Raw genomic sequence first — 27,613 nt, 5'->3', positions numbered from 1 at the left:
TAACAAGGGGAAAATAAGGGCATTGGCCAAGCTGAGCTTAGTATTCCCTGATATATAGGAGTAATGTGTGTGTTGAGTAAATGTCTTCCTACTTAGAAAAGTCGACTTCATTGTCTACAAATAGACGCTTATTGAATCCGAACGTCTGCTGTCCCTCAGGTGAGTAATTATTCGGGTTCTCCATTTTAATTAATTTAGCTGCTGTGGTTCAGGCCATTGATAGTCTACCTCTGATTTCTGTGGAGCAATTGCCATTGTTGGTTATCAGGGAAACCAATTAAACAAATCTGTCTACTTTATCGAAATTCGCCACTTGATGTATGTGCTGTACAAGAAATTTTTAAGGATTGAAATAATAGGTTCCTCATGTTTCAGAGTCCGTTTTCAACTAAGTTAATTAACCAAATCTTTTTGAGGAATTAAGACCCAAGTAACTTGAAGTGAAGTGAGTCTCAGACGACACACATACATTTTCAAGGGTTGGGTTGTCTAGCAGCCGAAGATATGACATCGCAACTGGTTCTAGAGAATTATGGATGTAGTTCTGAGTACATACTCATTGTTCTCCAATAACTGAATAGTAACTAAAGATCTAATAGACCAATATTCACAAGAGGATTAATAATGAAAATACGCAAAAAAATAAAAATAGTGCAGTTTTTATCTGTTCCATGAATCATGTATTTACAGTATTTGTAAACAATCGCAATGCTAAATCATTCTGGGATGTAGTTAATACATAATAATATATCTCTTGAATAATTTACTCACAAATACCTCCATTTCTGCAATTTTAAAACTATTTCTTGATGAATAATAGAGAGGTGTGCGTTCTTGTGGGGAGCCCCCACAGATTCGCATCACACGCTAATGTTTTTGCCTCATTCTCATTCGTTTACAAGCAATCGAAACAAATAGAATAAGTCGTCGATTTAAAGTGGTTCTTGTGAAAACAAAGTATAAAAGTTTTCGTTTCTTTAGACAAGTGATTTTTGTGACAAGTTGTTTGTTTTCGTGGTTTTTATTGATTTTGATTTATGTAAAAAAATGCTTTTTAAAGGTAATGGATGTATTTTTCTATGTACTATTATATTACAATAGCAGATCAAATCATAATATGCATATATTTATCGTATCTTTCATATTGCTTAAAGTGGTATATTTTAGTATACAGGGTGTAACAAAAATACAGGTCATAAATTTAATCGCATATTCTGGGACCAAAAATAGTTCGATTGAACCTAACTTACCTTAGTACAAATGTGCACGTAAAAAAAGTTACAGCCCTTTGAAGTTACAAAATGAAAATCGATTTTTTCCAATATATCGAAAACTATTAGAGATTTTTTATTGGCAATGGACATGTGGTATTCTTATGGCAGTAGTATTTTAAGAAAAAATGATAATGAAATTTGGACACCCCATAAAAATTTTATGGGGGGTTGGTTCCTTTAAACCCCCCCAAACTTTTGTGTACGTTCCAATTAAATTATTATTGTAGCGCCATTAGTTAAACACAAGTTTTTAAAAACTTTTTTGTCTCTTAGTACTTTTTCCAAAAGTCAGTTTTTATCGAGATATTTGAATATTTGTCAAATCCACCACATATTTGTATATGGTAAAGTACGATTATGGAGACTTGGTAATAATATGAAAATTTATTTATGATTTACATTTTTAAGTATATTTTGAACCATATTAAAAAAGAAGCCACATCTCGATAAAAGATGCTTTATCAACAAAATACAAAGAGGCAAAAAAGTTTTAAAAACACTGTGTTTAACTAATGGTACCGCAGTAATAGTTTAATTGGAACGTACAGAAACATTTGGGGGGATTAAAGGAACAAAACCCTCATAAAAATTTTATGTAAACATATTAGAAAAGAAGCCGCTTACTCGATACGAAACTCGATAAAAACTGCCTTATCGAAAAAATACTAAGAGGCAAAAAAGTTTTAAAAATATTGAATTTAACTAATGGCACCACAATAATAATTTATTTGGAACGGACACAAAAGTTTGGGGAGGTTTAAGGGAACAAAACCCCCATAAAATTTTTATGGGGTGCACAAATTTCACTATAATTTTTCTTTAACATGTTCTTTCCATAAGAATGCCACATGTCCATTTTCAACAAAAAATCTCTAGTGGTTTTCGATATATTCAAAAAATCGATTTTCATTTTGTAACTTCAAAGGGCTGTAACTTCTTTTGTGTGCATATTTGTACTAAGGTAAGTTAGGTTCATTCGAACTATTTGTGGTCCCAGAATATGTGGTTTAATTTATGACCTGTATTTTTGTTACACCCTGTATTTTGGTATATTTATATTTAAAATATCTGAAATAACGATTTCCGAAGTGGAAATTGAAACGTAAAAATAAAACGTATTTTCAACTTAAATTGTAGTTTTCTATTAAAGATAGTAAATGACAGAAAAATGTCACAAAGAAAATGGCTTTGGAGACATTTTTTCAGTTGTTTTAAGAATCGCTTAAAGCAAAAATTGTAATGTTGTTGGTAATACCTAAGTACGGAAAAATCTCATTTCTCTTTAACTGTCTGTCGTTATTATCTTTTAGAAACAATTAACAAAAGTTTAATTCCAACGTTTGAAAATACGACAATATATTTGAAATTCTGTTTCATAACAATGCCCTAAAAATCTCACGCGCGAAAATGTGTAGAGGGAAATGCGAACCTCAGTACATTGTGAAAATAATATACATATGTATGTATATAATATCTCTCTCTATCTCTCTCTATTGCCTTTCCACCTTATGGAGTATCGGCCTCTCTTGCGTTTCTTGGCTGACTGGCATCCTCTTTTGTTTTATTCTTTTGGAATTTTCTCTATAAGTATTTTCTACTCCTCTCTAGTTCTCGCTCTCTGTTTCATATCTCTCGATCTCAAGCCAATTCTTTCATGATCTCTTGTTACAGTTCTTCTCCAGCTATTATCGGGTCTTCTTCTTCCGTCTGGTTGGCATTAGAGTGTCTGTCTGGTTATAGAGTATGTCCAATTCATTTCCTTCTTTTAATCGTGACTGTCATTTTCTCTTGTTTTGTTTTTCTCCATAGTTCTACGTTTGTTATTTTATCCGGCCAGTATATTTTTAGGATTTTTCTCAACGACTTATTTATATTATAAAGATTTGTAATTTTTTGGTAGTTGTTTCTTCCTGTGTCCAAGATACGGCGTTATACAATAATATACACTTAACGACGTTCTACACTTCTACACCTTCGTTGCGGGGTATGCCTCTCAGAGGAAAGGGGGGAAACTTACACACACCCAAACTTATATGGAATCACCTGATATTTCTCATTATTTCGGACGAATTTAAAAAAACGACACACGAAGTCAAACAATATTTATTTTAAAGCAATTTAATAACAAATACATAACAATTAAATAAAACAATAACGTATTTAACAAACAAATTAAAAGTAGTTGTTTTAAAGTCAATAGCATACAAAATTTCAATGTCAAACGAATAACGTTTAACTTGTTTTAATTTATTTTTTTTTTGTATTTTGTGGTAGTCAGTGTTATCACCTCTAGTCCTTATGCAAGCTTCAGTTTGCGTGGGCACGCTCCTAATCAAATATCAACATTTTGTTGTGGTAGGTTGCTCCATCCTTTAAAAGCAGCTTGTACTAGCCGTGCGGTGTTTTGTGGATTATCCCGGCGAGCTCTAATTTTTCTTTTAAGCGTATCCCACAAATACTCTATAGGATTAAGCTCGGGTGAGCAAGCAGGCCACTCCAAACAAGGGATACTTTCTGCTTCAATGATGTCTGTAGTCACTCTAATGGTATGAAGAGGTCCATTATCATGCAATAAAATTAAATTTTCTCCTGTTGTGCCTCTCCAGAGCCTGACTACAGGTTATCAACATACCTGTGAGCAGTTAAAATTGATTGTATGAAAATTAAAGGAGTGTTTTTACGGATCACAATTCCTCTCCAGAACATTACACTTCCCCTTGTATATTTGTGAACAGATCTGACAGTTTTCGTTCTTGCTTGTCTTCCTCGACCTCTAAGTACACGATTTCGTAGGTCATCTGATTTTCCATCTGATTACATTAAATTCTGACTGTTTTTGAAAATAGCACATTTTGTCAATTCCCAATGTTCCAGTTTTGGTGGTGAAGACACCAATTTAGACGATCAATCTTGTGCTGCCTGGATAACTGGAGAACCTATAACTGTCACCTGCTGTATACTTCTTGGTACGAACTCTTCTTCTTATCCTTTCAACTGAAACAGATACACATGTAGCTTCCAAAAGCTGCCTTTGGAGCTGCAGGTGAGAAATGGTTGGGTGTCTTCCAGCTGATTGGACAATTAAACGATCATGGAGAACCGTTATTACTTTTGGCGACATTTCCTTGCTTTATTTTTGAGCTTTCCTAGTTCCTGTTACCTAGCATATAGTTCAGAGAAATAAGGGAAAAAAATATCGTGTTGGTGACACATCCCCCTCCAGGCTGAAACCAAATTTTTCGAGTAACATGGTCATCTATGATAATAACCTATATGTTTCCTGCAGCCGATTTTGATGATATACGTAGTTATAAACAAATGAAGATCAAAAAACGGTAAATTTTCGCTTTTTTCGTCTCTTACTAAAAAATTGGGCATTTTAAACAAATTTGAGAGTAATAAACTCATAAACCGTATAAAAAACTTCAATATGACGTTCGCTGAATATGTCTATCCTTATTGGTTACTTAGAAAATTGCCAAATAAATCATAAATTTTGAGTTTTTATAAATATTCATAACTTATGTAAAAATTAACTTAGAACCTTATTACATGGAATGCTGAGACTTATGGTGCTTAAATTACACCCTAAATTTCAAAGCAATTGGTCAAATAGTTTAAAAGTTATTTACTTAATTTGTTTATCCAAAATTAATTTTTTTTTGCAACACTGTAAGTCAGAAAATGATGAAGTTACAGTAATATTTTGGATAGTTTATGAAAGAAGAAAATTTACAGTATTAATTTAATTTAAAAAAAATGACAAAAAATAATTATAGATATTGCAAAATAATTTTGCAAAAACATGTGAATTAAAAAAATGGGGGGGGGCTAACTTTGTCCCTAAATGTCCTAGAACAGTTGTTTTTCTTTCTAAATGTGTATAAAAATTCAGTCTTTCTAAATATGAAAAAATAATTTTTCTACGGGTAACCGTTAAAAAGTTATTCTAATTGTTTATAAGTAAGCAAAAAATGGACATGTTTTTGCAAAATAATTTTACACTGTTTAAAATTATTTTTTGTCATTTATTTTTAATTAAGGTAGTAGTATAAATGTTCTTCTTTCATAAACTGTCCGAAGTATTATTGTAACCTCATAATTTTCTGACTTATAGTGTTGCAAAAAAAAATGAATTTGGGAAAAGTAAATTAAATAACTTTTAAACTATTTGACCAATTGCTTTGAAATTTAAAATATAATTTAAGTACAAGAAGTCTCGGCATTCCGCGTAATAAGAAGATTCTAAGTTAATTTTTACCTAAGTTACGAATATTTATAAAAACTCAATATTTATGATTTATTTTGCAATTTTCTAAGCAACCAATAAGGTTGGACATATTCAGCGAATGCCATATTGAAGTTTTTTATACGATTTATGAGTTTCTTACTTTCAAATTTGTTTAAAGTGCTTAACTTTTTGGTAATAGACGAAAAAAGCGATAATTTACCGTTTTTCGATCTTCATTTGTTTATAACTATGTATATCATCAAAATCGGCTGCAGGAAACATATAGGTTAATAATATAGATGTCCATACTACTCAAAAAATTTGGTTTCGGCCTGGAGGGGGATGTGTCACGAGAAAAACCTTATTTCTCTGGACTAATATGTTTTGGACAGAACGCCCTGTATTACGCCTAGCTTTGCAGCTATGTCCATCTGAGAACATTACTTTCTCCACAAGACCAATAATCTTTCCTCGTTGTAAGTTCTATAACCCCACATGAGGCATATTTTCGTTTTTTGACGCAAAAATTAGTTTATTTATTTTCGTTAAACTTGCAACTCAAGCAAATAATCTATACCGTGCCGGGCTCTACTATCCGATTGTCTTGTATATTTGTTTATTTTCAATAAAAACCGTTAATCTTCGCAACAATATCAAGTTTTTTCAAAAGAAATAAATATTACTTTGAAATACATGGTGATTCCATATAAGTTTGGGTGTGTGTATATGCAAGCGAAAGTTGGTAAAATGCATTTATAGCAGAATACTCAAATCATATTTTTCAGTATTGAATACTTTATAAAAATAAATTATAATAAATTACGGAAATTACGGAATAAATTACGGAATTAATTATAATAAATAAATTAAAAATAAATGGTACGGTAAACAATCCTCATTTTTTAATATGTTATTCCTTACAAAAAAACCTTTAATTTAAGCACAAATAATTAAAAATCGTAAATTTGGGTCAAAAGTTGTTAACTTTTTAAAAATTTCCATAAGAGCCCATGTTAAAACTTAACTTTGACCCTTAATAATAATTAAACGGCACGGTAAAACAATTTTTTAAAAATCAAGAGTTTTTTTAAGTAAACTATAACATACTAAAATTTCATGCAAATCTTTAATTATTTGCCGAAGGTGTAGAACGTCGTTAATACAGCTGTTACAATATTTTTATTTTGGTTAATTCTGATATATCGCGTGTGTTCCGATTTTTTTAAGGAGTTATATGCATGTTGTTCCTTTACTATTTTTTTTTCTATAATCGCCTTTTTTCCATGACTGATCCCAGATAGGTAAAGTTATAGTCAATTCGCTAAGACACAACTGGCTAGTGATTTTAGTAAGTAATTTTGCCAATTTGGTAAAATTGGCAAAAAAATAATTACTAAATAGTTAATAATTACTAAATACTTCGTAATTTTGCCAATTTTGGCAAAATTGGCCAAAAACAAAAAAAATTGTTGAGCGAACCGACTATATCTATTTCCCTATTTTATTTTTTATTTGTTCTGAAGCTATTTTCTTGTGGCATTTTTACAATTTTAATTTTTTATTTATTTGTCTTCCATTTATTTTAATTTTAGTTTGTTGGTTGTTGTTTTTTAAGAGTTTCGTTTTTTCTGTATTTATTGGCGTGCAAGTGGTATTGACGCAAGAACACTAATCCGATCAGTGATTACATTCCGTTAAATACTATAAATCATATTTAATGTTTTATTTTGACCACAACTTTCTTTCTGAAAGTCGAAACGTCAATAAGAATTTATCTTCTGGTCTAAATGTGGTGTCATTAGTAATTAATTAAAAAATGAATTAATGGCTCATGAAGAAACGTCTAAAATTATTAACCATGGTTACCCAATAAACTAAAGAGTTGTTTCAGAATTTTCCATTAATATATTTATAATATGTAATTATTTGTAAGCGTTTCAACATAAATGTTCCTGTAATTTTTTACTTTTGTGATATTTAAAGTTTTTCTAAAGATATGTATAAGATTTTTATACTGTTCTAATATTGTTGTTTTTGCAAATGGATTTAATGTCCGCAGTCATATAAACCTAAACAAACGACAATATTATCATTAACTCATGCATCCTACAAATATTCTGTTCCTCTTCCCAACTTGATATTTATTAGGTATAATTAAAAATAATAACTCAGCATATTTTAATTAATTTTGCTTTTGTACTGAACATCTAATTTTTCGTCACAGCTAAAGACTAGACTTAAATAAGTGGCATATTTTCTCATATGCGCCAGATAGGTGAGCAATATACTCGGAGTACTCGTTTGGTACTCATCCCTTGTAAGGAAAATAAAACAATATGTAACGTATTTTAACAGAAAAATAATTTTTTGGAAGCGAAGCTTCTATATTGGCGTTGTATTATTTTTTTATAGTAAAATGTTCGGCGATCGTCACGGAAATAGCGCCACGACACGGTGTTACGGAAGTACCGCCGCGAAATAAGGTTCATAGGAAAGATGCGCTGTAAACAGTTGAAAGGGTCCATTTACGCGACAAGGGTAGAACCTATAACAAGAATATTAACTAACGGGTTTTATGTAATTCGTAAATATTATTTTTGAAGCTAAAATTTACATAGGACCTAGGTTAATAGCAAAAAAAAATAAATAATAAAATACTTTATACAATTAAAAAAAAATATTTAAAATTTAAAAATACAGAAAAAATAGTATGGAACTTTGCGCTAGACTACAGTAGGTACCGCTTACTGTACCACTTTTTTTGTACTTACATAATTCCATATTCAATTCTCCTCTTCAATTTATCTATTTTATCTTTGTATGATATATCTTTATTTTATTTCGAACACGTGGATTATTGGTCCAATATCGGTTCCGTTCTACAAAAATCCATTGTTTAGCATTTTCCGGTTCTTAAAATACAAAACTTATTCTAACTTATTGTAGAATTGTAAAAAGTCTTCATGTCGTTGGTAATACAGTTCTGGTTTTTAATATTGTTATTACCATAATAGACAATAGATTTTGATTTACAATGTTTAATAACCTAAATAATATCGTATATTTTCTTTTCAGGCAGATTAGCCATGAAGCGTGGAGCTGACGGTGACATGGGGTCCCCGCAAAAAAGATCACGTAGAGGCGATGAGGAAGTTCGTTTACTTATTCCCAGTATGGTGAGTGACAACTTAATATTTTATATATGTTATAGTCAAAGCCCGAATTTCAGGCACTCCTATGTTTGACTAGGCAATCCTCAGTTCTGACTGACGGTCTTAGTCAGAGCCCGAAATAAATTACAGTTTCGGCCTTTGACTAGTCAAACCTAGGAGAGACTAAGTTGGTCAGGCTAAGGTCGAAATTTAATTTTATGAAATCGGGGTTTGACTAGTCAAACCCCGATCAGCTATTAAAATGTCGTAATTTGTTAGATTAGGTTTAATAAAACGTCATTTTTTAATTTTAATGTTTATTATTTTTATATTGTCGTAATTAAAATAAAAAAAAATTAGTGTTTATTCTCACATGTTGAGGCATTACGGCATTTAGAGTTGCAGAATACGTTAGACCTTTTACACTTACGTAATTTGAAAGAGCATTTCTTATTGCAGTAGCATTTTATAAATCCTTGTCCCCCAAATTTAGAATCTTTTGTACTGATTTCTCTGACAGAGACAGCTTAACGTCTGGAACATCTTCGAAATTAGGAAATTTATTTTTGCATTCTCTTATTTGATTTCTTGAAAAAAGTGTGTTTATTGTTCCGTATTTCGTACCGAATAAACCGTCAATTGTTTTATCTTGTATGCTACTCTCAATATATTTCGAGCATCCTCTTCGGCTCTGTCAAAGCTGGGGATAGGTATTGTTACAGTTTTTCCGATCGAAATTGGAGGACTTTTTTTTCACTTAATTGTTTCATAGCATTAGCCTGAGCACGAAGACCTTCAATCGCATTTCTTTATTTATTTTAATCTTTTCTATATGTGAACAACGCATGCTCGTATCATACAAGATACAAGATAAAACACTAATTATTATTGACGGTTTATATAGAGTTGGTATGGAATACGGAACAATTAACACACTTTTTTGAAGAAATTAAATAAGAGAATGTAAAGAGAATTTTCCAATTTCGAAGATGTTCCAGACGTTAAGCTGTCTCTAAGAGAAATTAGTACAAAATATTCTAAATTTGGTGGACAAGGATTTATAAAATACCAGTGCAATAATAAGTGCTCTTCAAAACCATGTAAGTGAAAAAGGTCTAACGTATTCTGCAACTCTAAATGCCATAATGCCTCAAAATGCGAGAATAAAAACTAATTTTTATTTTAATTACGACAATATAAAAATAATAACCATTACAATTTAAAAAATGACGTTCTATTAAACCGAATCTAACAAATTACGACATTTTAATAGCTGATCGGGGTTTGACTAGTCAAACCCCGATTTCATAAAATTAAATTTCGACCTTTGCCTGACCAACTTAGTCTCTCCTAGATTTGACTAGTCAAAGGCCGAAACTGTAATTTATTTCGGGCTTTGACTAAGACCGTCAGTCATACCTGAGGATTGCCTAGTCAAACCTAGGAGTGCCTGAAATTCGGGCTTTGACTATAACATATAGACGTATATTTCAGTTCAGTGTATCGGTTAAGGTAGCTGCAAGCATGACATTATTTTAAGCAACCTTAATTATATTTTGACCACCAATCGTGTGGGAGGCAATAAATAAAATCACCCTGAAGCCTAAAGTGATAACTTGGACACTGGTATGTCCGTGGTCGATAACAATAACATGCTATAACAATAACAATAGAAGAAAAAATTGAATGGAATTCCACACTATGGAAAAATAGAACAAAACAAAATCTCAACTTGCGAACGCGCTCGACATTGAAAAGATCACGCTGTCCACCATACCATACATAAAACTAAGGATACAATTTTAGTGTATTTGACACAGGACAACGCTGTTCACAAATTTCGGTCGAAATCTGTTCAAAAAATGTCCAATGAAATGTTTTCAGGAATTCCCAAGAACTCGGTGAAACCTTTTTCCAGGAGATAACACTTTCGCCAGTCATCTAGGTTACAAACACTTTAGGGCTAGTAGTAGGTGGCGGACAGATAAAGAAATGATTTGGCGTTAGTGTGGAGTCGGTATATGGTGAGAATGTGTAAATATGATAGTATCAGATAAATATGTGTGCATTTCGTCAGCAAATTCAATGCCAACGTTTTGCGACGGAGTATACGGCCAATTCAAATAGACGGGACAGTATCGTCGCCCCCGCTAGCGAAATTATTCCGATTCGATTTTTTTGCACAAACTTACTCAAAAAGAGGTTCTTATAACATGTCCAAAGGGTGCCGGGCGTATACGGCCAATTCAAATAGACGGGACAGTATCGTCGCCCCCGCTAGCGAAATTATTCCGATTCGATTTTTTTGCACAAACTTACTCAAAAAGAGGTTCTTATAACATGTTCAAAGGGTGCCGGGCGGTGCCGTGGTCGAAAAATTGTTTAAACAATTTTTTTAACAAATTCACAAAAATAATTTTTTCATTTCGAACAACTTTTTTTTAGATCATTTGGGTCATTCTTTATAAAAAAAGGTCCCTTGTCATTTTTCTCTAAAATTGATTTTTGTCGAGTTATATGCGATTAAAAATTTGAAAAATGCGAAAATGGCCATTTTTAAGGCTTAATAACTCGATTAAAAATGATTATTATGAAATTCAAAAAATAACCAAATCAAGCTTCAAACCCCTTCTTCAAGACCCTGAAGAGATTTTTGGCATTATTTTATTACAAAGCTGTTATTTCTAATTATTAACAATTAGCGCTATAGTCCAGGATGTATCGTCGCCCCGGTTAGTGAAATTATTTCGATTCGATTTTTTTGCACAAACTTACTCAAAAAGAGGTCCTTATAACATATCCACAGGGTGCCGGGCGGTGCCGTGGTCGAAAAATTGTTTAAATATTTTGTTTTAAACAAATTCACAAAAATAATTTTTTCACATCGAACAAATTTTTTTTGATAATCTGGGACATTCTGAGCAAAAAAGGTCTCTTGTGATTTTTCTCTAAAATTGATTTTTGTCGAGTTATACGCGATTTAATATTTGAAAAATGCGAAAATGGCCATATTTATAATTAGACAACAATCAATTTTAGAGAAAAATCACAAGAGATCTTTTTTGCTCAGAATAACCCAAATGATCTAAAAAAAAAATTGTTCGAAGTGAAAAAATTATTTTTGAATTTGTTTAAAAAAAAATTGTTTGAACAATTTTTCGACCACGGCACCGCCCGGCACCCTGTGGATGTGTTATAAGGACCTCTTTTTGAGTAAGTTTGTGCAAAAAAATCTAATCGAAATAGTTTCGCTAATGGGGGCGACGACGATACAGTTGGACTATAGCGATAATGGTTAATAATTAAAAATAGCAGCTTTGTAATAAAATAATGTCAAAATCTCTTCAGAATCTTCAAAAAGGGGTTTGAGACTTGATTTGGTTATTTTTTGAATTTCATAATAATAATTTTTAATCGCATATAACTCGACAACAATCAATTTTAGAGAAAAATGACAAGGAACCTTTTTTGCTCAGAATGACCCAAATTATCTAAAAAAAAATTGTTCGAAATGAAAAAATTATTTTTGTGAATTTGTTTAAAAAAAATTGTTTAAACAATTTTTCGACCACGGCACCGCCCGGCACCCTGTGGATATGTTATAAGAACCTCTTTTTGAGTAAGTTTGTGTAAAAAAATCGAATCGGAATAATTTCACTAGCGGGGGCGACGATACTTCCCGGTCTAAAAAGCCACCAGAAATTTTGAAGGGATGGCTACTGGCTTGGTACTCATCCTTGGTACTTGGAACACATCATGAAAAAAAGCCTTATTGTTTATCGACAACTGTACAGCTGATGAACATATTCCTTCTTTTACTGTACCGACTGAAGATTGAATATCTTTCACATTATATTTCTTCACGTAATTCTACCTCAAAAGCTGCAGCTACTTGACTTAAAAATTTCAAAGTGAAATTAAATATCGCATTAAATATCGCATTAAGATAGTTCAATTTTTACTTGAACAAATCGAAGATGGTGATATTTTGCGACAGATCTCTACATCTACATCCTTCAGGCAATAAGGTTTGTAAAAAATCTTGGGATGACGTGTTTACGATAACTGTAATTGTTTTGCTTCTTACGGATTTGGAAACAATTGAGTTATAGAAGATGTGAATAAAAATCATCATCATCATCATCATCTTGGTGCTCGACCTTCTCAAGCTTTCTACGCCATTCTGTTCTGTCCCTTGCTTGCATTTTCCAGTTGCCGACTCCGATCTTCTCGGCATCCTGTGTTACCCCGTCCATCCACCTCAGCTTTGGTCTACCCCGTCTTCTCATTCCCACGGGTTGCGCTGTTAGAATCTTTTTTATCGTGTTCGATTCAGGGTCCCGGGCTACATGTCCTGCCCACTGCAGGCGGTTTCGCTTAATTATAGTGATAATATCTTTTCCACCAAACGTATACTTGTAGATATCCTGCAGTTCAAAGTTATATCTACGCCTCCATATTCCGTTCTCACAGACCGCTCCGAATATCTTACGTAGCACCTTTCTTTCAAAAATCAACAGAGCGGATTCATCTGTTTTAGTTAGCGCCCATGCCTCTGATCCATATGTGAGAACGGGGACTATCAATGTTCTATACAGCCTTATACGAGTTTTTTGAGACAGACGTTTGTTAGCTAAGTGCTTTGATAGACTATGATAACACCTGTTTGCAATATTATTCGTCTTTTTATTTCCTCTGATGTGTTATTATTGGGGTTAACCGATGTCCCTAGATATATGAACTCTTTGACCGCTTCGAAGTTTTGGTCATTGATGATTAGATCTGCGTCAACAGTTCCAGCTCTTGTGTTTGTGTTAGTCGCCATGAATTTTGTTTTATTTCGATTTATATGTAACCCCATTTGTTCTGCTGCTGCTACTAGCTCGGTTAGGATTTCCGCAGTTCTCGCTCTGGTTCTTGTTATAATGTCCACGTCGTCTGCATATTCTAGAATTTGGACAGATCTATTAAATATTGTTCCCCTGCTATCTATATTAGCGTCTCGTACGACTTTTTCTAATGCTACATTAAAAAGTTGACACGCCAGCGCATCTCCCTGCCTTAACCCCCTATGTATTTCAAATGGGGTTGACGAGTTGTTTTGAATTTTTACTGCTGATATCATCTTCGCCATTGTCACTTTTATCATACATATGAGTTTTTTTTTGGAATTCCTAACTCATAATAAAACTATCGGGAAAGAGATTAATGACATACACAGCAGAAATTCGATCTGACAGAGAACAAAAAGAACAGCAGAGATGAAAACCCTTAGAAAAGTCGACATTTTGTGAATGTATTATACTTAATAATAATACAGTAAAACCTGCCATATCCGGATCAATGTGGCGACAGACCGATCCGGATATGAAAAAATCCGGATATCAAGACCACTACTTCTTTTAGTCTCTGAAACGTTTTCTCCTTCAGTAATCAACGCCGTCAATAACTTTCGTCGATAGTTAGTTAGTTTCGTCGATATTTCGCCATCTTTTAGTTATTCTTTTAGTGCATTGTTTAACAGCAGGACTGCCTTTCTCGGTAGATTTCGGTAGATCCGGACGGCGCAGAACCGTCCGGATATGAGGAGGTCCGGATATGACAGGTCCGGATATGGCAGGTTGTACTGTATTGTCATATTCGAGATTTTGGGTCTTCATATTTCTTATAATTTGCAACGCACTATATGACTTGGCTTTTAATCTAGTCAGGGCAGCACCGACCAAACGAGCATCTGAGCTTCATACTGCTGCGTCCACAGTCTTTTCAGTTTAGTTGATAATCTAATAAAAAAAAGAAAATAAACTTTTTATTTTTTACCTATTCTTCTTCTTCCTGCTTCCTTAATAGGCACGCGCCCTTTCCATCTTCGGATGTCTCCTCTTCAGATAACCAGGTTGACACTCCATCTCTTCCTTGGCCTTCCTATACTCCTTCGGCCGTTTGGTGATCTGTCTCGTGCGAGTCTTACGAGTCTTTCTTCTCCCATTCTGCTTATATGGCTATACCATTCTTTTTTCTTTTCAGTGTCCAGTCATTTATGTTTTCTATATTACAGCTTTGCCTGAGGTCTGTGCTACGTTGTTCGTCCCATAATGATTTTCCTGTGATATCTCGGACTATTTTATCGGTCTTATTTCCGCAGTGTAAGTCTGCTGTAATAATTGGCCTGACTACTGTCCTATAAGTCTTGGCCTTTGTATCTGCCCGTAGATGTGTGTTGCGCCAGATAGTGTATTTAAGACATCCTGCTATTCTGTTGGCTTTGTTTATTTGTTGGGCAACTTCCGCTTCTGTATCGCCATAACTGTGCATTAGTACTTCCAGCTTGCACCTTATTGGATCTTTAGAGATTACCATAGATTTTGTTTTATTTGTTGATATTATCATTTTGAACTTTCTTGCTGTTATATTAAATCGATATAAAAGTCTCTTAAGGTCATCTTCACTCTCTGCAATAAGTATGGTGTCATCTGCATAGCATACTATGTAGTATATAGATAATTTCTTCACCCATTCTGTACACAGGTTTTTGACGTTATGAATAATTTCATAAATGATGAGGTTAAACAGCAACGGGCTCAATGAATCTCCTTGACGTATGCCTCTTTCCACTGGTATCGGCTGTGTTAGTTTGTTAGTAATTCTCGCCTGTATGTTATTTCCGCTGTATACGTTTTCGATAGTCTTCATAATGCCTTTTGTAGATATATGAAGCAACAGTAAGCCGGGACGTTGTATTTATATTTTTTACCTCAATAATAATTGTCTCTTTAAAAAAAACTAATTAAATTTATCAAGCGGCTGTAATAGTTTTGATCATCCTCTGTATCACTAAAGCATTTGTTTTCGACAACTACATGGTTAAATTTGAAAGTCCAATTAACGTTGCACATTTTTGGCGCCGATTGAACACCGATTCGTTTTTCACGAAAACACAAACCCTCCTCTCTCGAAATATTCCGTGTCGTCAGATCGTTACATTTCTGATTCACGACATATTCTTGCAGTTTCCTGATAAACATGTTGATTTCCCCAAAGAGGGTCACGCAGGGTAGATAGAAAAGGGTAAAAAATAATGAAAAGTGCAGTGAAATCGATAATATTTATGAAGTTGACATGACACTCGGGACTACCACGGTTCACGAAATTGAAAATTTTTAGAATTTCATTAAATGAGGTACCTGCTTTAATGACTCATGTTAAAATTGGCTTGAAATGGCGACCCTTGGGCGTTCAGTATATTAAATAATACATAATCACCTAATACATAATAATTACAGACTAAGAGATAACTAGATAGGCAGTGTTGGAAACAAGGGGATGATGCCTATGTTCAGCAGTGGACTTTTGAGGCTGGATGATGAAGATAACTAAAAACAAAGAGATAACATAAGTCAGAAAAAATAGAGAGCACTCATACAAAATATTACAACTTCTAAAGGCGACAATGAGTTAAGTGGTATGTACAAGTAATACAGTACAAATAGTATCTACCCGATACGATATTTTACGAGCTAACGTATCAGAAAATCGAGCATATCTTCTGTTCAATATACAGTGCCGGCAAAAAAATCTTTACAAAGTGAATAAAACGCATAAATCAGGATAATTTTAAGTTTACAAATTAATACTTTATAATATTTAATTTTGAGTTCTATTGCAGTTATTGAAGGGATCAACAATTAATGCACGCTTGATGATGGTGTCAGACTTAAAAAATGTTTTTTAAGAGCTCCAAAACCAGCTTTTCTTTCCGGAATCGTCTCAGAAGGCTTAGCTCAAACAAGCTCAGTCGCATCCGACCGTTTCAATTGATAAATTGAATCTCTTGAAACGTCAGTATCACTTTTTCAAGAAGTTTCCCATTATGTTAACAATATTCGTTGGATTCCAGCTTTATGCAGTTATCGTCATGGTAGTACGCATAACTTAGCTTATATTGCAGCAGCTAATAAACAAAGTAAATGAAGTAAGTGAAAGATTTGGACTTCAAGTAAATATATCATAAACTAAATTTATGATCATCAGCAAAAATAAAATCAGAGACGCCCAACTACTTATCAATAATACACCAGTGGACCGAGTAAAACAGTATACCTATCTTGTAACAATAGTAAACAACAGTGGGATCACTCACAAGAAATAAAATGTAGAATAGAAAAGGCTAGGAGTACATTCAATAACATGGCCGAACTGTTTAAAAGACCTTAATCTAGAGATAAAAGTAAGGCTCCTACGATGTTATATCTTCTCAATATTATATTACGCAGTTGAATCCTGGACACTCGCTGAAGCAATGGAGAAAAAACTTAAGCTTTCGAGATGTGGCTATACAGGCGAATCTTAAGGATATCATGAACGGACAAGATAACTAACGAGACCGTATCACGAAGAATGGGGAAAGAAAGAGAGGTGATGAATACCATTAAAAGGATAAAGTTAGAATATCTCGGACACATAATGAGAAACGGCACTAAATACAGATTACTGAAGGTAATCAATCCTTCAAGGTAAAGTATTCGGAAAGCGGGGAGTTGGGAGAAGAAAAATAGCATGGTTAAACAACCTGAGGAAATGATTCTCCACAACAACAACTAATCTATTTAAAGCATCAGTTAATAAAATAATTATAGCCAGAATGATCGCCAACGAAAAAGATAACCAAATGATTCGAAACGAATAGGCACTAAAAGAAGAAGAACTTATGTTGTAAACAATAACAAATCAGTTTTATAATCTGCTACATAGTATAAACATTTCAGCTTTATTTAAAATCGCAATTCAGAATCCGAACTGGTCCCACATAAACTTTATGTAATGTCCGGTTTATGGGACGTGATTATCAGTTATATCTTTATTCTGTAAACTTCGCAGATATTGGTTTTTACAGCCATGAATACCCCATTCATGATGCACAATTCCGAACAGATGCTAATCACGGCCTCTTTATTCTATTCATTCGGAAAATGTGATCAGAACTCAATTGAGTTGAAATAGTATAAATTTTTAGTTTTCGCGAATTGAATACTTTTTTATGAATATCGAATTGATAAAACAGCAATTCGATCGGTAATCCCATGTAGAGTTGAATCACGACGTGGAATATAAATATGGAAAAAAGTATGAAAATTTCATTTAATGTATAATGGTAGTTTCCTACCATTTCCCAACCAATATGGTTGATGTCATGTGATGTCAGGGGTTAATCTTGAAATATTTTTAACATCCTTTAAAATCGGATAACATAATGTAATCCCTACTGTTTAAAATCAATATAAGGGTTTTTACCCGTACATTTTGGTGGCTTAAAGCATGTAAACCTGTGATACAGCTCTTTAGGGATTTTATAAATATACCTTTTACAAGATAAGGTTTTTATTTCTTGTTAAGGTTATTGTCATACCATGTGCCCAATCAGAATTGTTACCATTTTTTTCGAGAAAATGTTTCACGGAAGAAAGTATGTAAATTATCAAAAAGTTTAAAGACCTATACAACAATATATTCTTAACATGTAAACGATACTATTTAATTCAACCCTATTTCGATTATAAATTTCCAAATTCGTTATAACTTGGCTAAACACAAAACAGGAGAACTAAATACTTTCTGTTTCAGGTTGCCGGTTCAATTATTGGCAAGGGAGGATCAAACATCACCAAACTGAGAAGCCAGGTCAGTATTGAATTCGATGAGGTATCTCTGATCAGAGTTTTTGCTAAAGACCCAGTAAACGGGCAGGGATTAAATAGGAGTTCGCAACTATTGGTCTTCCTTATTCCATTCGATAGGGATAAACGAACTAACTACCTTATATCTTGGTTCAGATAATAAACTATGATTTAACTAAAAACAAAGTAAATTTCTTGATCCTACAGCCTTTTTATAAACCCGAACAAGTAGCATTCGCAAACACAAGTTGCCAAAATATTTTTAAACTGATAGAAGCGTATTTTTATCTGTCCTACTTTGCTTATATATGTACATTCATTTCCAAAAGATTATTATTTATAGTTTCCACAAGTTTTTTCTAGTTTAAAGATAAATTATGTAATGCAAATTCTTTTCACGTATCTCTCCGCGATCTTGACCAATAACAAAATTCGATGAACACAAAAAAGACAGAAAGCAAAAGGATGCAATCACGAACTGAGCACTTCCAGAAGTTTATAAAACTTTTTTTAATAACAAAATCAATCAGTTTATTCGCTGAACCAAGTTGGCTTCGTCAGTAATAACATCTGTAACATTGATAGCAGCTATACCTCTTTTCTCATCGAATCGTTTTTCCTTTACGTCCAAAAGTACGTTATTTATTACGTTCTCATAACTCTTTTCATTTACTTTATGGTTAATTTCTTAGTGGTTAAGTTCGGTGACATTTTCACTGTAATACATAAAACCTATTTAGAAACAATTTGTTTAGATAATATTTATCTTATTTTCAACCTTACAAAGTGTCCATTGATAACGAAGTTCTCATTCCAATATCTAATGTTTCTTCACTATGCGCTTTGTTCTATCTACCAAGTAATTTGTTAATTTCTCTTTTGATTTTGTCATATTTGCTATACTCTTTCAGCAACTTTTTTTGTTTGATTTGCTATTTTACATGTCGTACATGTTTACATTAGGTACTCATGTCGTTGTTCTACTAGGAATTCTTCTATTTTACTTATATTAATTTATTCTGTAAGTACATTCAAAATAGATTGTCTTCAATACGTCAGTATCTTTTGTTTTTGTAGATATATATGTCATATAATAGTAAAAATTATGATATATACCATATAATTTTATTATTAACCAATATTTTTTCTTTAGTTTTTTTGCGAATATAGTTGTAGAGAGTTACTAACAAAACTGAGAAGATTCAGTGTTTTGATAGTTCGATTATTAGTCACCTTGTTTGTTTGGATTACTGGATCAAACGTGTTTAATAAAACACAAAAGACTCGTAGTTTTTATTAAATGTCAAAAAATTTACTCTACATCTACATAATTTGTTCTAATAAATTAGAACTATTGGTCAATATACAGAATCTTAAGAACCAGAAGTGTATGTTGTAGCAAGTTACAAAAGACAAATTACATGTATTCATGTCACTTTAACAGAGCATTTTTATTCTACCTATCTCTCCTCTAAGTATCAATACACCGCACCCTGACTTCAATAGTGTCATAACCCTAAAAAATGGAAAATCTGTTTTTTGGCCAAAACATTCTTTTAGACGTTGCCTTCATTGTGGATTAATGTCATGTAAACTAGTTATCTTAGAATCTGCATAGTGCGCCTGTTTCGTTATTATCATTTCCGCTTTTGGCTCTCTCAGCTTAGCAAGCGCCCACAGGGCAGTTTGCGTTACGCTGTGGTCGAAAGTGAATGGTTGGTAAGTACCGTTCATTTTTAAATATTTCATTAACGTGATAACTGCAGCAAGTTGCAGAGAAAAAAATGAAGAGTTAACATAACATCTTGTTTTAGCTTTCCTGAAAAGTCTGATTTCAGGGTTATGACACTAATGAAGTTGGGGTGCGTAATCCGTTTATATTTCGATTTCTTATTTTATTCATTCTAAACATAAACCTTCCCTTGTTTTTCCACACTCTTATCACTCTAAGAGCTTGTAATCTAATCCGGTTCCAAAAATATCTGCTTCAGCATTCTCATTTCTCACAATTTCACTGCAGTTGCAAACAATATGTTCTGCATTTTTGCAGAAACTTCATGTTGCTATGTCCATTGTTCCCATTTGATGGAGATGATATCTGAGTGAGCAGTGTCCTGTGAAAACACATGTGGTTATCTTTGAGTTCAGTTTTCTGAAGGTCTAGAGCATTTTTGCCTATCAAGCAGAATATTGTATTACCATTTTTTGCTTATGCCAGCTTTCAAGTTCCTTCTGGAACTCACAAGCTGTAGACTTTATGAATGAGTGTCTTGGCTGTCGAAGATACTCTTCAGACCTTATTTTTATTTATTTAATTCCAAAAGCATCTTTTGATGCATTTAAAGATATGGTCTAGTATGAGTTATCAGGGTTACATTGTAATATTATATCAGTTTCTTATTTAGGTATTGTTCACACAATCCAATATCTTGTTTCCCTCAATACGTCGTCTTGGAAGACATTTTTCCTCTACTGATTTATCCATTTTGAAGATATTGTAATACTTCTATAGTTTAAACCTGTAAAATAGGTGTTTTAACTTAAGCTTATATGGAAATCGTGGATAAATAAAAAATTGAAGAAAGTATTATTCTTCGTTCCCATCTTCAATCTATATATAGGCATACACATGTTGATATACTTCTGAAAGCAGTGGTACTGCAACTGATGCCATAAATGAGTAAATAAATTTTGTGAGAATTTAAGAAAACATTAAGTTTCAATACTTTATCAAATGAAATTGTATTAAGTACCGGAAAGTATTAACCAGATGAATTTTCTCATTTTTAAAATCTCTCTACAACGTGATTGTTTGATGACCATTAGTTTTTTTGTTTTAGTTACTAATAGTTAAGACCCTTTCTCTTGACAGGCTCATAAAACTAAGAGTACCCAAGTACTATTTGTCAGTACTCGCCCCGATTTTATTACAGCTTTAGAGTGCTTCATGGATCTACCACCTACATGCATTTGACCAATCGCACATACGCTGTCGAATTAAAATAGCCCTGCCATTTGAAGACTTGAACCCATTTTGAAATTCCCTTAAAGAAGAGGCCACTAACGGAAGGAATGCTTATGTGCAATTATCAAAGACATGGTGGTAGATACATGCCTAAGCACTCTTCCACCAGCCTATAAAAGTTAACTAATGTCTTCTGTCCTTGGCCGTGATGTCCACCCTGTGCCCGCCCGACTCGCTGATTCCACCATTTTGCCGTGAACTACAACCACCAACTACAGTACAAAGCATCCATTACTGTCCCTGATTGCCCAGGCCCCGAACGGTAAACACTTTAAATCAACATCTCTTTTTAGTTGTGCTCACCCCGGCCCTGGTTGCACTGCATATTAGGCCGTATTTAAGCTAATTTTACACTTACAAGGACACCGCACACATTTTACGAAAAATATATCACTTAAATGCAATAAAATTTACGTGAATAGATTCGTCTCGAAATACAATCATTTCATATCATTGTACAAACTCTGAATTTTGATTAATAACGGCGTAAATTTTAAATTAAGTTTATCGAAGTCGCATTTTTAAGTCCATAAAACTGTCATTTATGAATACTATTAGTCTAGTCGCTAGTGAACACAGCTTAACCCATAGTGAGCTAAGCCGACTAGAGGAACTATATACTTTTGTACGACTGACCAAATATCTACTTTATTATCTATAAGAGTAAGCCTCTGCCTTAATAACAGCAGAAAGGTTTATGAGGTGCCGATTCACAAAATCTCTTTTTTCTCTCAACTCACATACATACATACCCATTTGAATTTAGATTTATTTATATCAACTTACGCTGTTATTAATCAAAATTCAGAGTTGGCGCAATGATATGAAATGTTTGTAATTTCGAGACGAATGTATTCGTAAATTTTATTTCACTTGAGAGACATTATATTTTCCATAAGATGTGTGCGGTGTCCTTTGCTGTTCCTTCATTTGTAAAACTTTTATACAATGAGATTCAACAATAAACTGTCCAGTGAAACAGAAATGACCTACGCTGCCATTTATTTAGTCAATAGCTCAGATGAACACTATTTTTGTATGGTAAACGCTAACAAATGATGGAACAATTTCTAACCAGCACAGTCAGTGTCTTATAAACTATTTATTCTGTGCCTTGTAAAATTTTATGGGAACTGCTGCATTAAATATAGTAGTTAGAGTGATCATCATTAGGTATGAGCACTATAAAAAGTTATTCAAAAAATGCTAACAACTATTTCTTTCAGATCAGCACAATTGTTAATTACAAATACTGTAATATATTGTTCTGCATACATAATAAGTGTATAACTCTGTCTACACACCGAATCTCTTAGACTAAATGCCAGCTGTCTTTTAGAAAAGCTAGACAAGTAATAACGTATTGCTTTGCTAATTTGTACATAACTAGATAACCATTTTGATATCAGTCGTACCCATAGTTTTTGCGCTCACAGGTTATTTTTTTGCTCATAAAAAGTAATCTATAATTTAACAATTCTGTTTCGACCTCTCCAAACCGTGGTGCAACCAGTACTAATGCCGGAATGTCTGCTAGGTGGCCATACAGGTTCCCCTAACTAGTCTCCAAATCATACAAAAAATACACGTCACTCAATTTGGACTTGATTCTAATAGTTGTGACTTCACTTCTAAGTGTACTATAAAGTCTTTTAAATTGTTAAACGCCAATATTCAGTATTAGCAGTCAAAAATGTTTCTGTAAAACCTTCAAATTGAGTAACGCCTTATTGATGGTAAAGCTTCTTTTAATTATATAATTCTGTGCTAATATTTCCTTACAGGTTACTAAATTTTATACTAAATATATGCCATCCAAAAAAAACACCTACACATTTTAAAATCCCAATAAAACAATGCTTAATGCGGTCAGAGGGATATATTTGGCTTAAACTAATCCAACATCATAACAATACAAATACGAAACTTTTAAGTCACTTAAATGTAAAAATTCCAAGGTACTTTTAACAAATTTTGTGCATGTACACTATAGGGTGTAGTCTTTTAAGGCTCGTAGACAAATAATGTGACTACACAAAACATTGATTCAAATATAAAATCCGCACACCGAAATATAAGCGAAGAATATGAATAAGTTCGTTATTTGAAAGAATTGGAGAATACGACTTCAACCACGGTTATCCTAACATCTATGCTACGCTATCATTTTTAAAATTTTCTGCCACTCGATTTGAATTTGACCTATAATCTAAATATAAAATTTGAACCCAGGATATGTCACCTAAAACTAGACCAATAAAAATAGCTAAAATCGAGAACCAGGAGTCTAATGATTTCCTGGAATAAAAAATCTATGTATGTGGTTCAATACAACAACAAATCTTGGTGGTTGCCAACATCCGAAACGGATAGGCACTACAAGAAGAAGAAAACAGGACTCAACGAAAGATCAACATCGAAAAACACCCAACCATCATAAACTAAAAAGCAATGATAGGTCGTTTCTGAAACCCGACATGTCCAAAAAATTGATTTTCGTTTTTTTGCATTCTTACTACCCTTAGATACAGACTCACATGTTTCAAGAAAAACCCGACCCGATTTAACATTCTAAATGAACCTAAAGAGTGGAGAAATTTTTTCTGTATCGAGAGAAAGCCGGCAACCCCTAGATGTTGTTTGTCCTTTTCCACAACTTTGCTTTTTTGGACACGTCAGTTTTCTGGAACGACTGATTCAATTATGAAGAGAGGCAAAAAATCGTTGTTCACCCACTTGAATGAGAATGATTCAACCACTTTCTTGTAAGACATTAATTAGTTTGCTATTTCACAAGTATTTTCTACCATCAACTGATATCTGTCTCTTAGTTATTTTTAATGGTATCATTGTAAATTAGATGTCATATTCACTGTTTTCCTTGTGTTCGTTATACTTTTCACTATATATTTTTTTACGTAAACCCTTTTATTTCAAGCAAACGTTAAGGCCCCCCATATACGTATCTGTATACTTGAACAGTATACATGCACAAGTTTATTGGGCAAGTATGCCGAATATAATATGTCGACCAATATCGTACCTGTACACAAATGGTGCCAAAGTATATGTCTTTCACACATGCGCTCAATTACACTTGCGCAAGTCTGACATGCACAACTTGTACATTTAACGTAGGTACTTGTGCAAGTATTACCCAAAACACGTTCCATTATGCTTGTACATGTATACAGTTCAATTATAATGGTACGTCTATGCGGCCCTTTATATTGATTTGAATAAATGTCTATCCACGAATTTTATTAGGGAAACTAGCTAGAAGCGGTAAATGTGTTTTGGGTGCACCCTTATAATTTCTATATTCCTTATTGATCATCAAGTATTGCCCTGTATTTGGTCACAGTTTTACTTTCCACACTTTGATTAAAATAAAAAACTTACGAAACTATCTATATTGAAGTTGCAAACTTACTGAGACCAAAAATAATAGATTCAACAATAAAATTCCTCAATTTTTAGTATTCGTGATATGGATGTGTAACTTGATTGTTCTTTTGAAGTAGCCTTATTTTTTGTGGTAAGTTAAAATTAAACCGAAAAAGACCAGTTGCATGACGTAATATAATAACGGAGAAAGTAAAGGAAAGAAATTTAAAAGAAGAGGTCATTTACCAAGAACTGCCAATGCAGATGATTTAGATACTGCATTAAGTTCTATATTGATTGAAAAGTTTATTTTCATATCCATGCTTACTTAATAAAACTACAGTATTTACGTAGTACCAAAATGTGGAGGATTACCATTACACAATAAAAGTCTATGCTCGATGAGTTGGTTCCGTGAGTTCCATTTGTCATAAATGTTGTTTGGATCAACGTGGTTCTTATAAAAGCTATATTGATGAGAGATTTTGTTGCACCGGTAGTTAGAGACTAAAGTACTTCAAGAGATGGCAACAGTCAATTAGATTGGCGGAAGGTAGAGAAAGATGAAAGCTATTGGGACAGGAGTACATGGGAAACTGGTTGAGAAAGAAGAAGATTGTATTACCAATCATAATTAAATATGCATATTTTACTGTTTTGAAATCTCTGGAAAGCTAGTATTGTGCGATCCTAGAACTCCAAGAATAAATGTAGCATCACCGATGAGTGGTATAAGGAGTCTAATGTCCTTATCTAAGCCACAACATTGACAGCATAAAAGGCTACCTTTGGGAAATATTAAAATAGACGACACAAAAGAACTACAACAATTATTTGCGACTAGAACACCTAGAGTAAAGTACCGAGTATATACTGTTATACATATTTCCTCAAAATTGTATTGTCAAAACATGATCAATCAAAAGGGAGTAATATTCTCAGCTTAAGATGTAGAGTCAATAAGTTTGGAACTTCAGTATATGTGAGGATCCGTTCCTCATTTTCAGAAAATAATCATAACCTATATTAAAAGTAACTATTTTACAGGATTTTAACCCTATCTTCAGACATGGACTCCGTCTGCAACATCGTCCAAGACGTAATACCCAAACTTGAAGCGGTAAGTAAAATATTTTAATAGGCTTACTTTTGGTCCTAGATTTTTTAACTCATAGAAAAAAAACAACAATTATCTTAAATTTCTTCTTTTGTGGGTGGTAAATATTGCTACCAGTGGTCGCCTGAGCATTTACCATCAGCTACTACACTGCTTATAGCTTAACATCACTGGTAAAGATTTCTACCACTACATCTACACACTAAAACAAACGTAAAAAATGAAAAAAACAATGTAAAAGTGGAAAAAATTAATTTCAAACTTCATTTCTGGGATATAGAAAAACAATGCTACATCACATTTTCGACAAATGAGATTGGTCCTCTTCTGTTTCTTATTTGAACTGCAGTAACATTAATTTTAGATCTGTTTTGCTTATCTCATAACAACAAAGATTACTGCTTTGCCATGATGTAAAAACACGTAAAAGTTCAAACATCACATAATGTTAACTGTAACAATGTAACATTATAATAACTTAGCACCATGTAAAATATAAATGTTTTGGTCCCAGATATTTCTAGTGGCTCAACCATGTAGGTATATCTTGTAAGCATCACTGATGATGGAATTATCATTCCGAAAACTTTCTGTGATGTAGCTCGAAAGGGTCTTGAATATACCTTTTATAAATGATTTTTAATAAATGTTTGTGATTTGGATCAGTCAGGGTAATTGGAAACACTGTTTGAAATATCATGACATCTAAGCATTTGAAATTCATTTAAAAATATACTGTTTTACATTATAATAAAATAAAAGCTTTAGGCTATTATATGATAAGTCTACAGTAGAATGTCTTGGAAACTAGTAAGAAAAAGTCGCAAAAAATAAGATATTCAAAGTTTTCATTTACCCCAGAAATTTTAAGAAAAAACTAAAAAATGGGGTAAGAGTAAAGACAATCTCAGGCTTTTAAACATGTAACAATATGGTCTTCAATTTTGTCTGACCAAGCAGTAGACACACTAGTTCCATCGTATCAGTTGGTATGTTTCTACCCTTTATGCAGTTGTCGCAATGTGGAATACTGTAGTAAGCAGCAGCCTCATATGTTATTTTTTGTTTTAACGTCTGACACCTCATTTTTAAATCATTCAAAGAGTATTTCGTTGGTTCCCTCTACCGTACTGCAAGCGCCAGTTAACTTGGCGACAGCGAATACGCACAACGAGACTGATGATCATCCCATAAGCCACTGTGCAATGCGCCTCGCCAAGTTAACTGGCGCTTACAGTATGTACTTCCTAACATTTTAAAAATGGCAAGACCTGTAACCTTAACATAAAAAATTGATTTCCATTTACCTCACATTGTTTCCCATTTACCTCACATTGTTTCCATTTACCCCTAACAGGTGTTTTCATTTACCCCAGCCATACTCAATATTTAAGAGGGTAATTGTGAACACTTACTGTACTTAGTTCTTGTAGTAAATAACATTCAAATTAACATTGTAGGCAATATAAATATTCTTGTACTAGCTATAAATTATACAGGGTGTCCAGAAACTCTACCGACAAACGAAGACAGGACATTCCTCAGATAATTTTAAGATAATTTAACCCAATTCACCTAGTCCGAAAACGCTTCCTAAGGGAGCAGAGCTCTTTGAAGATGGCGTCATGTAATTAGTTTTTCATAAATACCTCCAGAACGCTTTTATTTAGAAAAACGAAAATTGGTATGCTTATTTACTTTCCAGAGATGGATCGATTTCATTCATTACGAATTTCTAGTACCGGTCATAGGC

The 27,613-nt window shown here is 33.2% G+C and overlaps 1 protein-coding gene across 5 annotated transcripts in view; it reads left to right on the top strand.

The window, feature by feature from the left end:
- Positions 1-27,613, top strand: part of LOC114334753 (ubiquilin-1-like) — a 259,274-nt gene that overhangs the window by 144,285 nt on the left and 87,376 nt on the right. For 2 of the 5 annotated variants that reach the window (XM_050658825.1, XM_050658826.1), the window contains exons 1-5: positions 1,033-1,060; positions 8,581-8,681; positions 18,279-18,335; positions 21,575-21,618; positions 25,791-25,863. In XM_050658825.1, coding sequence (XP_050514782.1) covers positions 1,048-1,060; positions 8,581-8,681; positions 18,279-18,335; positions 21,575-21,618; positions 25,791-25,863 — 288 coding nt within the window. In that variant the 5' untranslated portion in view covers positions 1,033-1,047. Of the gene's footprint in view, positions 1-1,032; positions 1,061-8,580; positions 8,682-18,278; positions 18,336-21,574; positions 21,619-25,790; positions 25,864-27,613 lie in introns of those variants that run through there. The other 3 variants (XM_050658828.1, XM_050658829.1, XM_050658830.1) reach the window with 2 other exon arrangements.

The sequence above is a fragment of the Diabrotica virgifera genome, chromosome 8 (genome assembly GCF_917563875.1).
Source record: "Diabrotica virgifera virgifera chromosome 8, PGI_DIABVI_V3a".
NCBI classification, from domain to species: domain Eukaryota; kingdom Metazoa; phylum Arthropoda; class Insecta; order Coleoptera; family Chrysomelidae; genus Diabrotica; species Diabrotica virgifera.
Note: the sequence above shows the minus strand (reverse complement) of the source record. Positions and strands in the feature narration are given on the sequence as shown.